Source organism: Protomyctophum bolini (genome assembly GCF_963924005.1).
Source record: "Protomyctophum bolini genome assembly, chromosome: 15".
In the NCBI taxonomy this organism is placed as follows: Eukaryota; Metazoa; Chordata; class Actinopteri; order Myctophiformes; family Myctophidae; genus Protomyctophum; species Protomyctophum bolini.
In genome coordinates this window covers 13,997,949-14,013,895 of record NC_137876.1, presented here as the reverse complement: position 1 = coordinate 14,013,895, position 15,947 = coordinate 13,997,949, and the positions used below count along the sequence as shown (strand labels likewise).

The 15,947-nt window shown below is 42.8% G+C and overlaps 1 protein-coding gene and 1 pseudogene across 2 annotated transcripts; one reads left to right on the top strand and one right to left on the bottom strand.

Moving 5' to 3' along the window:
• Window positions 1–3,543: 3,543 nt before the first annotated feature.
• ankrd9 (ankyrin repeat domain 9) lies at window positions 3,544–7,153 on the bottom strand. Its single transcript, XM_080783473.1, has 2 exons — window positions 6,307–7,153; window positions 3,544–5,512 (listed from the first exon to the last, which is right to left on the bottom strand). Exons 1-2 carry the CDS (start codon window positions 6,570–6,572, stop codon window positions 4,876–4,878), a joined length of 903 nt encoding a protein of 300 aa, XP_080639599.1. The 5' UTR covers window positions 6,573–7,153; the 3' UTR covers window positions 3,544–4,875.
• Window positions 7,154–9,330: 2,177 nt separating this feature from the next.
• LOC308329732 (lysosome membrane protein 2-like) lies at window positions 9,331–10,639 on the top strand (annotated as a pseudogene). Its single transcript has one exon. The product of its transcript is annotated as a lysosome membrane protein 2-like (transcript).
• Window positions 10,640–15,947: the final 5,308 nt, after the last annotated feature.

The following is a 15,947-nucleotide window of genomic DNA, read 5'->3' as shown; positions in this document are numbered from 1 at the left end:
CATTGTCCAAGTTGACCGATCCATACAATTGTAGGTTTGTATGACTTAACGTTAAGCTTGATTGGCTCATCTGATCGATCCATATGATTGATTGTAATGATTATGATTGGTTGCTGATCTGTCTAATTTCTAATGATCAAATTACATTGGTAGCAACTCAATGCATTTAGGCCTGTAGACATGCTCATGATGATCTACTGCAGTTCAAACCGGACATCAGAATGGGGAACAGAACTGATTTAATTGGCTTTGAATGTGGCCTGAAATGTTGATACAAGCAAGGCAGGATGTATTCATTCCTTCATGCTGTAGGCTCCAAATTCTGACCCTACAATCTGAATGTGAATTGTAGTCTCGGTTTCCTGACAGAGCGGCACCTGGTGTGGTCTTCTGCTGCTGTAGACCATCTGCCTTTAAGGTGTGACATGTTGTTCTTTCAGGGATACTGTACTGCTGCACTACAGTTGCCTGTCAGCTCAAACCTGTTGTTTGTTTTACTATTCTCTGCAAAAACCCTACAGATGGTTGTGCATAAAAATCCTAATAGCCGTTTCTGAAACACTCTGACCAGCCTTTTTGGCACCAAAACCCATGCCATATTCAAAGCCTCTTTGAAAGCCACCAAGGAGTAGTTCATTCCCCCCAAAAAAGACTTATTTTCTATCAATTACACAACCCATTAAGCCCGTTCCTGAGCCATTAACTCGATGACCAGTGGGACTCTGGGAGTACTCAATCCTCCTGACTTTTCAGTCGTCGTTGCAATTACCTGCACTACAATACTTCACCATATGACAAAAAATATAATGTAACAATGTGTACGTTCCCTAATGCAATTCAAATAGTAAACGGTTGAATTATTGGCTCAGGAATGCGACAAAAACAAAAAAGGTCCCCATGAATTCAAGGCTTCATGGGGTGTGTAATTGACTGATGCTGATGCTCACTTTATACTGTAGCAGATGGTCTTTCTTGACCATGTCTAAAGAAGCCATGTGATTGGCTGATTATACATTTGCGTGAACCCATTTAAACCGGGAAAGCATCAGTGTCATTTTTGCTATATGCATGTACCAACATACGTTTGCTGTACCGTATGTACCAACATACGTTTGCTGTATGTACCAACATACGTTTGCTGTATGTAGCAACATACGTTTGCTGTATGTACCAACATACGTTTGCTGTATGTAGCAACATACGTTTGCTGTATGTACCAACATACGTTTGCTGTATGTACCAACATACGTTTGCTGTATGTAGCAACATGTTTTCTCAGAAAACTGTTGGGATTTAGACAACCCGATCACACAGAAAATATCAATAAATAACAGATATATGAGCTCACAGCACGTCACTTTGTGCCACGAAATGTGATGAGTGTTGGTGTATGACTGCGATCAGTGTGATTGATTATTACCTTTATTGGTATCTCAGACCAGATGTATTCTGTTGTTTGATGGTTTATGTCTATATGAAGGTGCATCATATCAGCAGCAAACAGACCAAGACTCAAAAACACACAAGTTTCAGAATATACAAACAAAATGGTCCAGAATTTTTATTTTAATAAAATATTTAGGCCTATGGAGAGGGCCATGGTGTAAAAAAAGAATATACAAACTAAAAGTATATTTATGGCAATTTGATTTTGTATATTTTGAAACACGTGAAATTATCTATCTTTTTCATCATTGGAAAGCTGCTAAATAATGACTGCTTCTGCCTAGTGTGGTTCTTTAAAACTGGACCCAGTCAGCTTGTGGGAACTCCTTCCAGTCCAGAGCCATTCTGCTATTGTATAAGATGACACGGAAAACCCACACACACACACTGTAAATATTGTATCGATTACTGTACAGATCACAGCTGAACGATGTAAATGTTTAACATAAACTAACTGTTACTGACTGTACCTTCTGTGTGAGCATCTAGAACTCACAGACCTGCCAGAGGAAAGGAGCTGATAGGAATATCTAGCATTAAAACGATCCATACTAAAAGGATAGATGCTTTGTTCGTGTGACCACAGGCTTTCATTAAGATTTTAAAGAATCAAGCAGTTTAAGTGCTTTTAATGATATTTTAAACGGTTTTAGTTCTAATTTACCATTCCTTTATTCTCTTCCAACCATAGTGAGCCTGTGACGGTTGACATGTCGATGCTCGATGGTACAAAGAAATAACTCCTTTGTAAATAAACTACGTTTTAACGTCCGTTGACTCCTAGCTTTCGGCTCGTGTTTCCTCCAGGTCTGTTGACATTGACCATGTTAACCATTTACGCGCTATTCAAAACGTTTCAATAATGGCTGATCCACATGCTCACAACGTGTGACTTGTGGATCTGCTATTTTTTAAAATGCTTGCCTATACCGACATGCTCAAAATAGGGACACTGGGTTGAAAGTGGTTAATAATAGAAGTTAATTCACAGTAATTAATTTGTCACTCAGTAATTTATCGTTGTTATCCTTCCCCCTCTTGGGGAAATGGAGGGATGTTTTGAACAACAAACCTCCCTACAGTATCTCCTTTTAGTGACGCCTGTGTAAATATGCCTCCAATACAGTGTCCAACTCTCCATACATACTGCTACTGCTGTCTGGCTGCTCCCATAGACAAGCTATCATGTTATCTCTAAGCTGTAATTGGTTAAGACGCTGGTCATGCTGACCAATAAGAACGTGTCGCTAGTGTAAAGTTGCCTGGGTAACTCGGGAGGAGGGGGCTGTATTTATCAAACAACACAACTGATAAAACATTATCTCAAACGTAGTCAAAACAAACCTGTCCTGTAAATCACGGCAAAAACGTGAAGCTATCGCTGATCTAATGTCAGTTGTTTTGAGCAGGAGGCGTTTGGTCGATACAGTCGCCGACTTCTGTTGTTGTTTTAAACTCTTTATATGCCTTTCTCCCTCTCTCGGTAACAACTTCCTTCAATAAAGATCTTTACAGAAAGCTACTCTCTCCGATTGGCTCCTGTCTCGGAGATCAAATCTGTGACTTCCTGTACACAAGATTATCTCTGTAAGCATCAGGGACATTGGTTCTCATTTATGGTCCTGAAGACTGAGATTACTGCTGGTCAGTATTCTGGTAGCCGTCTATGTCTAATGGCTTAAACATTGGACACCAGGTGAACATAACCATAACATTGCTGACGGGTGGAAACCTCATATGTCCAAAACTGTTGATGAAAAATGACCAGCGTTCCAATCGATCCAATGTAGTTATTATTTGAGTATTATTCTAATTGATTCAAAACCCGCAAAGACTTTACTGCTTTCTTTTTTTATAGCAGACCTACAAGCTTACAACATGTGATTTTTGTGTGATACTGTAGTATAACAACATAGGTAGGGCATTAATCTGACGACGTATGGCGATGCAAGGTTTCTGCCCGACAGCAACGATAAGTAATCTACAAATTATAATCCTGTGTAGTGTAAATGTATCCATTTGTAACTCTGATAATGATAATGTGGACATGGGAACCAAACTAACAGACAACAACATGTAACGCCAAACAACTTTAGGGTACTCATTCATGAAATGGTTTATTTACATTACAATTATATCAACAAAACACGCTACGCATCTCTATACACACACACACACACACACACACGCACACAACTCATTCACAGTAGTTAGTCTAAAGTGCATAAACCCTTCAGAGGTTGTTGTTGCTATTTATTTACAGTACATTTTCATGCTACAGTAACCGTACATTCATGATATACAGTAACATCTGTCTCACCCAGGGAGGGACACACCGGGATGTCCGGCGGTGATGACAGCTGTCACATGATGGCTGCCTGACACAGTGGCTGGTTAGAACTTTCCAGACAAAGATCAGAACCGAGGAGAATGACTAGGACTCTGGTGTTGTGCTATGTGCACAGTTGGCACACATACGTGCACACCGTCTCCTTCCTTCGGTTCTGTCAGGATTTATAAGCTGCCGTTTCTTCAAAAACTGTTGCAACTTTTTCATGACAAATATATTATATTACATAGTTACATAACTGACATTTAGTGGTTTGTTATTAGCAAGTGGCTCATTTTCTGTTGACATGTTGTGCTGATTGGATTGAAGGTGTATTGATTCAGTGATCAATTGATTGGCACCTTACAGTTATCTGTTAGTTTGTCTATATGTGTCTTAACAGTCTGTCATTCTGTCTAACCAGATCTCACCTAACATTCTCTATAAATGCACCAGTGTGGCGGTTTTATCAATATGTTGAGAATCTTCTGATCAATCTGTCTATCTAACAGCCTGTCTGTGTGTTCAGATACAGTAAATGAGATGAAAGTAAATTAATAATAGCAGCTTGTATCTGAGCCCTCACTGTTCTGTCTTGCAAGATTCAAGAAAGGTTACAGAAGGCTATGAAAATGATCTTCTCTGTTTGTCTCCTCTGCTGAACATAGTGACGTTCATTCATTCAGGATTCAAACCCTGTGATGACATTTGAACTTAAAAATAGTCCTGCTGTCTGTCATCGTTGGACCGCATTGAAGAAGGTAACCCCCTCCAACCCCCATCACTATGAACAGCAAGTAAGTACCCTTGGAACACTCACAAGCTCTATTTGTCATACGGCAAAGTACATGGGGATTAAGTGGTTATCCCCTAATTTATAACAACCCAGAGTTCAGCAGAGCAGGGACATTTCAGTTGCTGACATTTCAGTCTTGTGCAGTTTCCCAGAGAGAGAGAGAGAGAGAGAGAGAGAGAGAGAGAGTGTGACCCGTAAAAACCAGAACAACACTCCTCCCAGGCTGTGTTTGATGCTAATGGTTGTAGTCAAGTTCTTGCTGTTTACATCTGTAGGGGCAGAAAGTTTTGGCCTACAGGGCTGCTTACACATTCTGAAGTCTGAAGTCCAGAGGTTTAAGGAAGGCCGGCAGAGAGTCCATCTGTTCCGCCGGGATGGACTGAGTGAGGCTCTGCATGGCCTGGACGAATAAGGAGGGAGGAGTCAGACCCGCCAGCCAATTAAAAGCCTCCTCTCCGACCAGCCGCTGCCAGAGCTGTGGGTTCTTCAGCAGCTCGTCCTTGAGCTGGAAGTTCGGTTTGGGCATGAAGAGCAGTAGGTAGCCGAGACACTCCCGCATCCTGCGTGCGTCGGCGGCCATATTGGACGGGGCGTGACACATGTGGTGCAGCAGGCAGTCCAGGGGGTTCAGTCCTGTGTGGTCGGCGAGGTAGGGACATGCCCCGTGGCCGAGCAGCAGCAACAAGCACTCGGGGCGTGCGAGGTCACACGCCAGATGCACCGGGGTCTTCCCGGTATCAGCGCTGTGAGCGCACCCACCGCGGCTGTTGAGGTAGACGCGGCGCTCTGTTTCTGTGGAGAAGTCCTTCACCTGCGCCATCATCATCCTCAGGATAGAGGTACGGTTGTAGCGTACCGCGACGGACAGGTGTGGCGGAGCGGCGTGGGTCTGGCAGCAGCAGAAACTGCGGCTGGGCATCTCCAATGCTCTCACTGAGTACCTGTGGATAACATACAAGGTGGTGTTTACATCACATGTGTGTGAATTAGACATCAGTGGGACATTGTCAGCATCTGATTAAAGCACCTTAACCCCCCCCTCCCCAGGAACCTAAAATACTCTGTACATTACAGTTTAATATGGTTTTCCTACATAAATATTAATGATAAATAAATAAACTCTGAAAAAGAGTCTGGAATCTAGTCTTTCTCCCTCGTTTAGAAATTCTGGATCTATGAATATTGAAACATGCAAATGTCACAGGCCTCACAGTCTTCTGCACAAAGCAAAGTGGTTTCAAGTTTCAGCATGTGGCTAATTTGCATATCGGACAATGATAGGTGTGTGGGATTGGTGACATCACACAGAGAATCTCCACACCTCCAGTGAAAGAATGTAAAGGGTGAGCTGATGGCAAGATCTGCACGCTGACGCATTCATGCCTCCAAGAGGAGTTTGTGATTGTCCGACCTACCCACAATTCGAACCTATAGGTCTACTGGACCGGACGAGCGTCACATTTTCTAAGTTGAACTATAATAGAAAGCCCATTATTAGAGAATGGATAGTGTTGTCAGAGCACTCTTGTCAACCAGTACTGGTCCTACCCACATGGATACAATAGAAGAGCAGGTTCTGTTGACACCCACAACCAGTGCAGTTGTATTACGGTAGTTACATTGTATTAACATACTCTACCATGCACACACCTCTGTCAAAATTCTGTAATACAAGTAATATGGATTGCATATGGATTCAATAGTCCACATTTTTTTATATTTTATATATTTTTACCTGTTGAGCAGGTAGCGTGCGTACTGCTGGTGGTCGTGCACGAGCGCGTACAGCAGCGCCTCGGAGGGCGTGAAGGAGCACGCCCGTCCGTCGTCCTCCCAGTGGAACACCTCCATGGTGCGCATGTCCTCCAGGGCCCAGACGGGCAGCAGGTCCCGCACCGAGCAGTAAAAGGCGTACGAGCTCCTCTGGCATTGCTTCTCCGACCGGTAGTCAGCGTGGCGCTCCCACGACTGCTGCTGCTCCACGCCCACATCCCACGGCATGGCTCCACCCCTTATGCTCCTCCTGGTGTCTGTTTAAATGGCTAGGGTTTTTCTTTTTTTCGATCAGACAAAAACAAATCTGTTTTTTGTTTGTTTGTTTGTGTTTAAATGCTTCCACCGTGCACCATTTGTTTGGTATTAAAAAAATATTTATATATATAAATGATATCCTTCCTTACTGCTCAGATGAGATGGAGAAGAGGAGGCAAGGAGAGGAGAGGAGAGCAAACCTATCAGCTGCAGTTACAGTCACAATAAAGGAGTTGCATAAGTTGTAAGGGCAGGAGAGAAAAACCAAAGGCTTCAGAGGGGTATAAAAAAAAGAGAGACTCCTGTTCTTGTCTTCAGTGTTTGTCTGTCTGTCCCTGGGGACTCCCAATGCTGCAGGTTCAAACCCCTGCCTCCTACTCCATGGGAGTATTTTATACCCCCTGCACACCAGCCACCACCCCGCCCCCATCGCCTCATTGGCTGAGGGGGAACGGCAGCTCGTTTCCAAAGGCAGCCAGCGTGACGTCAGAGCTCCCCCCGTTCAAAGTCCCCTGGCCGTGAGCCGCGTGCCGTACTAACTTTGCCCATATTTGCAGCGCAAGAGTGTTTGCAATGCAGACTTGCAGAGGCAGGGCACTCACCTCGCACGGCGCACGCACGCGCGCACACACATACACACACACACACACACACACACACACACACACACAAACACTCTGACACACTCCTCTTCAATAATAATATCAACAGTGGTTGCAGTGAGAAGTCATAATAGTGGACAGTGCAAGGCTAATAAGTAGATTGCACCGACTGGATTGGAGCAGTTACCAAACAAACAAAGCGACTATATCAAAACATCCGGATTAAAGATAATGTGGTGAAACCACACAGCGCCGTCCCAAATTTACACAAAAAAATTAAGTCTTCTAAACTCTTCTTGCTTTATGCTGGCTCTATAGCCTGGTTACATAATTATATTATTGTGTAATATAATTCTATGGCGCCATGTGGGCTATTTGTATTTGTTTACCCCCGGCATCAGCACTGTCGGTATTTGAGCTGCCAAGCAAAAACACATCATGATGAATTGTCATTATTTTTGTTTTGGACGACGAGATGTTCTCATAACCATCCGTCCGTGTCGTGTGTCCGTGTCCCCGTGCCCCGCATATCGAACATACCATGCAGGTCCCCTTGGCTGTGTGTGTGTGTGTGTGTGTGTGTGTGTGTGTGTGTGTGTGTGCGTGCGTGCGTGCGCACGCGCTTTATTGCTGCAGCAAAGCGCGCATGTTGCTGCCAGTGTTCAGTTCATGTTATGTAACAGAGACCGCTGCACTGCGCCGTGGCACCCCGCAGAGAGAACAGCTCTGTTTACACATTTCTTTATTTGCACTTTCTTGTAGCTAATTGCAGTCTAATTGTAAACTTAGCCCATACATACATTTTTATTTCTTTATTTTTTATTTATTTTTGCTTTGGCAATGCAGACGACATGTGTTCTCATGCCAATAATAATCCAATACATCTTTGAATGTAATTGAGAGCAAGAGAGAGAGGTGACATTCTGTCCCTCGACTCCCTCCCTCCAGTATTTCATAAATAACAGGCACAAACTTTCAACTGGATGTTCTGATGAAAATATTTCCAGTTTACCTGTACTACCACCTCGAAGCCGTTTTTAGCTGTTTACACAGAACTTTATTTCTGTTCCGTTTACATTTTAATCATCCTTCCGACTCGTTAATTAGCCGACTAGGACAGCTAGGAACACGTGATAACAACAGGAATGCAAGGTTTCCTGGCTTCACAACTGAGCTGTTGTAGTGGCGTGATTACTGGTAAATTACTGACTGATTTGTACGTTGGAGCGTAAGAGGTGGTCTACAGAGCCACCTGGTGGTCACATGATGTGATTACTTTGTTAAATCGTTTTCTCCAAGCATACAGGATTGATTGATTGAATACTTTGATTAGACAGAATGTAAACGGCGCGTGGCACACAGTAATACATTAAGGCTAAAAGGGTAACACACAACCTTTTTCCATTGTGGTCCTATGTATTAAATTAATCAACATCTAAAAAATTAATTCCCATGTTTGTTCTAAATTTGGGTGGTACCATATATATGGTTACTCCCTCTAGTGTTGTGGCTGTGGGTTTTTTAAGATTTTTTTTTTAAGTTATTTTTTTTTTAAGTTAAGTTTTTTTTAAGTTAAGTTTTATGTGGACCTGGCCCCTTTTGTGCCCATATATGGAGCTGAGTGATTTGTTTGTGATTGATGCAACACACTCCATATTTGGACGTATAGCTGCTTTGGGGACTCCTTATATGGTTATGCGGGACAGACACACAGACACACACACACACACACACACACACACACACACACACACACACACAGACAGACAGACATGATCTGCTAGGTCTCATAGTAAGTGCTCACTGCGTTCGCAATCACTGCGTGCGCAACTAATATATAGAGGGTTGGAAAAGAAGACAAAAAATAAACGGTTGGTCGGAACAGAACCCGTTAGCAAACGTAGCATTGGACGAACTGCAAAGATGCCTGCGCAAATCGACGTTGTTACTGTAGGCATGCCCTGGCACAGCAACGTTTTGTATTGTGTGTGTGACGTGACGTCAGACCACATCACTGATCAGTCTATAAAACAGGATTCATCAACCCTCCCTAAGATGATAATAATATGGGAATGTCTGTCTTCTATTATCTTAGGCGCTAGTATGGTTTAATTCAGATAGCCGTCATGGGTCTGAGAGCCTGTACCATTTACACCACAGGGATAGTGTGTACCATCTTCCTGAGTGTGGGGATCACTCTGCTTCTAACACAAGCCTTCCAGACAATGATACACAACCAGTTGAAAAAGGAAATAACTCTGACAGAGAAGAGCCAAGTGTTTGAGTTGTGGAAGAACATACCCTCTGCAGTTTACAGGGAGCATTACTTCTTCAACGTGACCAATCCTGAGGTGTTTGTGGGAAGGCAGCTGTCAGACAGATTGGGCCCTATATTTACAGGGTATACAGTGAGAAGGAGAACGTGAAATTCCTGGAAAATGACAGAAAGATTTTCACCCAGATCCGCAGAACCTATGTCTTTGTCCCCGAGAAGTCATCCGGTGACCCTGAGATTGACATTGTCAGGACTGTCAACATTCCCTATGTGGCTGTGATGAATAAGCTAAATTCATACCCGTTCTGGCTCCGTAGGTTAGTGTCCTTTTGGATGGACAGGATGGGCATCAACTTCTTCATATCACGTACCGTCCATGAGGTGCTGTGGGGCTACAAGGACCCCCTGCTGTCTCTTATCCACACCGTGAGGCCTCAGGTTGATGACCACTTTGGCTTGATGTGGATGAAAAATGGCACTCATGATGATGAAGAGTTTGTCTTCCACACTGGGAAGCACGACTACATGGATTTTGGCAAGATTGATACGTGGAAGATGTGGAGGTGAAAGGCATCCAGGCTTACCGCTTCTCCCCACCAGTGGACGTGCTGATGAGTCCATCAGACAACCCTGCCAACGAGGGCTTCTGTGTGCCTGCCGGCGACTGCCTGGGTAACGGCGTGCTCAAAGTCAGCAGTTGTCAAAAAGGTGCTCCCGTCGTGATGTCGTTGCCCCATTTCTATCAGGCGGACCCCAAATATATCAATGGTGTTGAAGGGCTGAACCCCAGGAAGGAGGAACATGAGACATACCTCGATCTTCAGCCAATGACAGGGTTTCCAATCCGTGCCTGCGTTAGAGGCCAGGTAAATATCCTCCTGAAAAAAGTGGAAGGCTTCCCCAAAACAAATAACATCAAAGAGACAATTTTCCCCATCATGTTTGTCAATATGACAGGAACCATCGATGATGAGTCTGCGTCTAAGATGAGAGCGCTGCTTTTAAACCTCACACTGTTGTCCAACATCCCTCTACTGCCAGTGGCCATGGGTGTCATCATGCTACTGCTCCTAATCTTCATGGTCTGTCGAAACCGACAGAAGAAGCAGGTAAAACCTGACTCTCTTGCTAGTAAATTTGCACAATGTGCACAGCTGTGATGTCAGCAGGCCTGGGCCCTACCCCACTGTGTCCTGCCTGAGACAATTAAATGTCACAAAAAAGATAGAAATAAAATCACACTCATGTGCCAATCAAATCATCACATTCCGTGCTACAAACAAAGGGAAAGTATTCTGAATATAAGTAGCCTATATGAATATAAGTGATTGAGTATTCACTCTCCGAGTCAAATACCTTGTCTGTTTGGAGGAGATCACACTCGTGTGAAGGGAGGGGCGCGCTCTTATTGGACATCATCCATTCATTGTCAATGTCATTTAATGTTTGTTAAGAATCTACAGTCTACACTATAGCTGAATTTAGGAGGGGCTAGCGCCCCTCAAAAAAGAAAAACACTTTAAATCCGGCATCCCTATATTTTGGCAGTATGGATCTATTGTGTGTGTGCGTGTGTTATCACAATTTGCTTGCTGATATGCAGTGGTGGAAAAAAGTAATTAAGTACCTTTACTTAAGTAAAGTACCTTAACCTTTACCTTTACTACTACAATTCTGAGGTATTTTTACTTTACTTGTCAAATTTTCAGTACTTTTACTTCTACTCCACTACATTTCAAAGACATATTGTACTTTTACTTCACTACAACTATTTGTAGACTTAGTTACTACTAGTTACTTTGTAGATTTTGATTATTATTACAGAACATACATTACCCACTTCAGCCCTATATACATTTCGGCCATTTGAAAATAGCTGATCTACAAGCTCACCATGGTACACATTGTGAGCTTGTAGATCGGCTATTTTCAAAAGATTTCTATATACATTTGAACTTTAAGTACATATTAATGCCAATACTTTTATACATTTACTCAAGTGAATTTTGAATTCTAGACTTGTAACGAGTATTTCTTCATTGCAGTATTTATACTTTCACTTAAGTAAAACATTTGAGTACTTTATCCACCACTGCTGATATGTCATATTTATTCAAGTCTATACTTAGTGTTATCTTCAGTTCACTTCAGCAAAATGTGGTAGGCCAACGTGTCCAAATCTTTACATATGACTGTATTCAGACCGTGAAATGCTTAATAAATCCATACTGCCTTTGGTCGGGTAACCGGGTTTCCCAAAGAGAACATGGGGCGTGTGGTTCTTGGGGGCGGTCTTCTACAACATGCCCCTTTCACCGTAGCCTAGTGCCAGTGAGCGCCTCTCTCCAAACACACCACGGTGTAGTGTACGCACGTTTGGAGAACCCTAGCAAGTGATGCCAGACTTTACCGATTGTTCCACGCAACTTTCCTTATAAGGGCTATAAGGATAAATAATGCTGACAATTAACTAACTTTGAACCTTTTGTATTGGCAACTGACTGCACATACCCTTTCTTTACCCCCTTTTTTCATGATCTAGCTGGGATTCAGGGATTAGCAGAGCTCCAGACTCCAGACCAGACCAGCTCCATCTTGTTGAAATATCATATCTTGCCTGTTCTTTGTGAGTGGTGCAACCACTCCTATAGACAGCTATGTGTGTCCCTGTGTCTGTCTGTCAATGCAAAATAGCGTCTAAATAGCGTTATAGAGTCTGTTCACCACTAAGTGTCACTGTTTCACAGCCTAACACACAGACAGACACAGGCCATGGAGGAGGGCTAATACAGTACAGTACAGTACAGTACAGTACAGTACAGTACAGTACAGTACAGTACAGTACAGCACCACGCACTTCAGACTGGTCTGATTTTTTATAGTGGCTTGTTTCAAAATGCGAGAGCAGAGATGTGCCGATTATAATTAACCTCTTTTATAGCACAACACTGTGGGGAGTCGGGACTTTCATCTTAAGTTTAAATATAAGATCTTTGAAATTAAACAAACATGCTTATTTCACCACCATCTATCGAACTTTAGCTATACTTGGCATATTTTAAATATGTTTTAAGATGATTGTATCATCTGTGACATTACATTATGTACATGGCGAATTTTTCCCATATGTTGCTTGTCACGGCAGCTTCCAACACGTAAAGTGAGAGAGGGGGAGGGGGAGGGGGGGGGGGGGGAGAGAGATTGCATGGTGACTGGTGAGTCTCATTTCGTTTAAATAGGCTATATGAACTGCGTAATTAAACAAAGATTTGGTGATTCATATGTTGCTCGTAATGTGGCGCCCCTTTCCAAAATAATAGACATACACGCTATGCAGAATGGAAGATATTCCTGTCAAGGCATTAGGTATTATGGCTTGGTCATCACCTCTGGGCAGGGGTGTAGGCCTAATTTGGGGTCCTGGGGGAGGGCAAATGCCACCCACCCCCTAGCATTTGCATTGATGCATATTTTCTCCACCTGTTCTTGTCTGCAACCATACAAGTACAAACATTTCCATCGCATCCTTATTTTTGCATTGCATTGTTGTGAACTTGTAGATCAGCTATCAGTATATTAGGTATTTTTTAAATAGGACTGAAAGGAGGCCTCTGCCTCCTGGTGGTTGGACTACTAGGGTGGGGGTAGCAGTGCTTTCAGATCTTCCGAACAGCTGGGAGTGTGAATCTATATATATATCTTTTTAAGAACAGTTGTTACAGCAGCCAGCATCTGTTCTGCAATGACTCAGTTTGCCTTTTTCTGGATATCTAACTGCCTGAGACTGAGAGTATTCTGTCAGACATTCATCCAGGCAACTGAGGCAAGTGTATAAATGATGCATAAATTATGATCTTGCCCTGGGTTTTGAAGATGTTGCTTTTAGCATCAAGCTTGTTGGACAGCTTTCAGGAAACCAATGGATTGTGCAGTCCATGTAGGGAATGAGACATTACCCCAGGTGAAGTATCTCTGGGTCTTGTTCACGAGTGATCGGAGCGGCAGGGGCGGTATTACAGTCGCTGTACCGCACTGTTGTGACGAAAAGAGAGCTGAGCTAGAAGGCAAAGCTCTCTGTTTACCAAGCAATGTTCGTTGGGGTATGGCTCCCCCATATCTTGCAAGTATGATTGAACCCTACAAACCCTCCCGCGCACTCAGATCAGCTAACGCAGGGAAGCTGGAAGTACCCTCACTAAAAACGCCGGGACAACGCTCCACACGTCCCAAACTCTTCTCCCTTCTGGCTCCAAAACTGTGGAATGCACTTCCCATGGCAGTCAGAACTGCAGCATCACTCCCAATCTTCCGCCGTAGTCTGAAAACCCACCTTTTCAGACTCCATCATGGCCCATAGCACTTACTCTACCCTAGATAGCACTTCTGTAGACTTAGATAGCATTTGAAACAGACTTATAGCATGTTATGTAGACAGCACTAGAATTGCATTGTATATAGTCATAGCACGCCATAGTACATATGTATAGCATAGTAGTATATATGTAAAGTTTATACGTATAAATTTCATTATATAGATATTCCACTGTTACCTTCTTAGCTTACGCATGTTTCATGATGAATGTTTTTATGTGATGTATTCCCATGCTTTTGTTCTTGCTTAATGTAAGTCGCTCTGGATTAAGAGCGTCTGCTAAATGCCTAAATTGTAAATTGTAAATTGTTCCTATTCTCACATATAGTCATGAAGTGTGGTGGAGAATCTGAGAGGCAGGGGCGATATTGCAGTCGTTGTACCACACTGTTTGATGACAAGAGAGCTGAGCCAGAAGGCAAAGCTCTCTGTTTACCGAGCAATCTTCTATTCTCACCTATGGTCATGAAGTGTGAGTCATGACCGAAAGAATAAGGTCACGAATACAAGCGGCCGAAATGAGTTTTCTCCGACGGGTGGCTGGCATCTCCCTTAGAGATGGGGTAGAAAGATTGGTCATGCGAGAGAGACTCCGAGTAGAGTCGCTGCTTCTTTGCCTGGAAAGGAGACAGCTTAGGTGCTTCAGGCATCTGGTTACGATGCCTCTCGAGCGCCTCCCTAGTGAGGTCCTCGATGCACGTCCCACTGGGAGGAGACCCCCGGGCAGACCAAGGAAGAGATGTTTGGATTACAGCCATCTAATAGAAGAATTATGATATTGAGGGGGCAGAAACCGAGCGCTGTTCATGCAGCCTGAACTGAGACAAGCTGGAGTTGGAAATACATGTTGTTTTCAATGAGGGCGGCGCAAATAAGAGCTATTTTAAGATGTGCAACATGACAACTGTTTTGAAGTATGATACAGTAACAAGTTAACTAAAGTCTCTTTAATGTTTATGTGGTACTATTACTACAAAACTATCTAAAATAAAAAGGTATTTATCATTAAAGCTGGGCTGTTGCCTGAGTCCAATGCATTTCTGCCTACTTCCGGTCCAGGACTTGTCCCAGTTGGTTGTCTCCATTCTCAATAGAAGCCATTGGACTGGCCCCATGAAGTGAACGCAGTTTGCGTAACTCTATATCTAAGGCTCTGACTAAAAGCAGCTAGCCGTGTACGTGTACATTGGAGCTGCTTTGTAACTAATGTGGTTGGTAATGTGGCTGAGTGAAGACTGAATAAAATATGACTGTAAAAGCTACAATTGGATGGGGATGGAGGTTTCACAGATGTGATGACAAGGCCACATGCATCATTAGGAAAAGTATGCTACCCACAAACTACTGGGAAATGTAGTCATTTAGTTTACAGGGTTCCAGGGGGTCTGCAGCAAAATGTGTTAATATAACATTAACATCAATTCAACGATTTTAACCATATACTTTGGCTATTTGAAAATAGCCAATCTACAAGCTCACAAATGCATCATGGACGGTGCATTATTGTGAGCTTGTAGTCTTGAAACACTTTTTGGGGGGACAAATTGAGTATTTTTTAAACAAATCTGGGGGTCCCTGGCACTATATGATTTAGATGGGGGTCAGCAACCAAATATTAATATGGGGGTCCTTGACATGAAAATGTTTGAAAACCAGTGGTTAGAACACTGCAATAATGATACCATAGATGTACATTTTTGCTAGTTTATTTATTATTTTGTATTTGTTGATTGAAGTTGATATATAATATAAAGTTGATATATAAGATAATATAAATCAATAGGTTTAAAAATAATAATCCGATAGGTATTATGTTGTGCAAATTTCATATTCTGGGATTAAATTGGATTGTTAAACCTTAGTAAACTAATACTTATATATTATCCTTTGTTAGTTTTATACAATATTTGACAAATCAAACAGCCCCATGAAAAAACTACAGGCTATAACCCACGTCACCAGACTCTCCGCAGTACCTGTGGAAAGCCTGGTTTCTATTCCAAATTGATCAGTGTAATCCGGTCTAGATCCTGCCTACTGTATCCGGTTATTAAAGCACACACATTTATGCACCTACCATTTCGGCATTTCCGTTT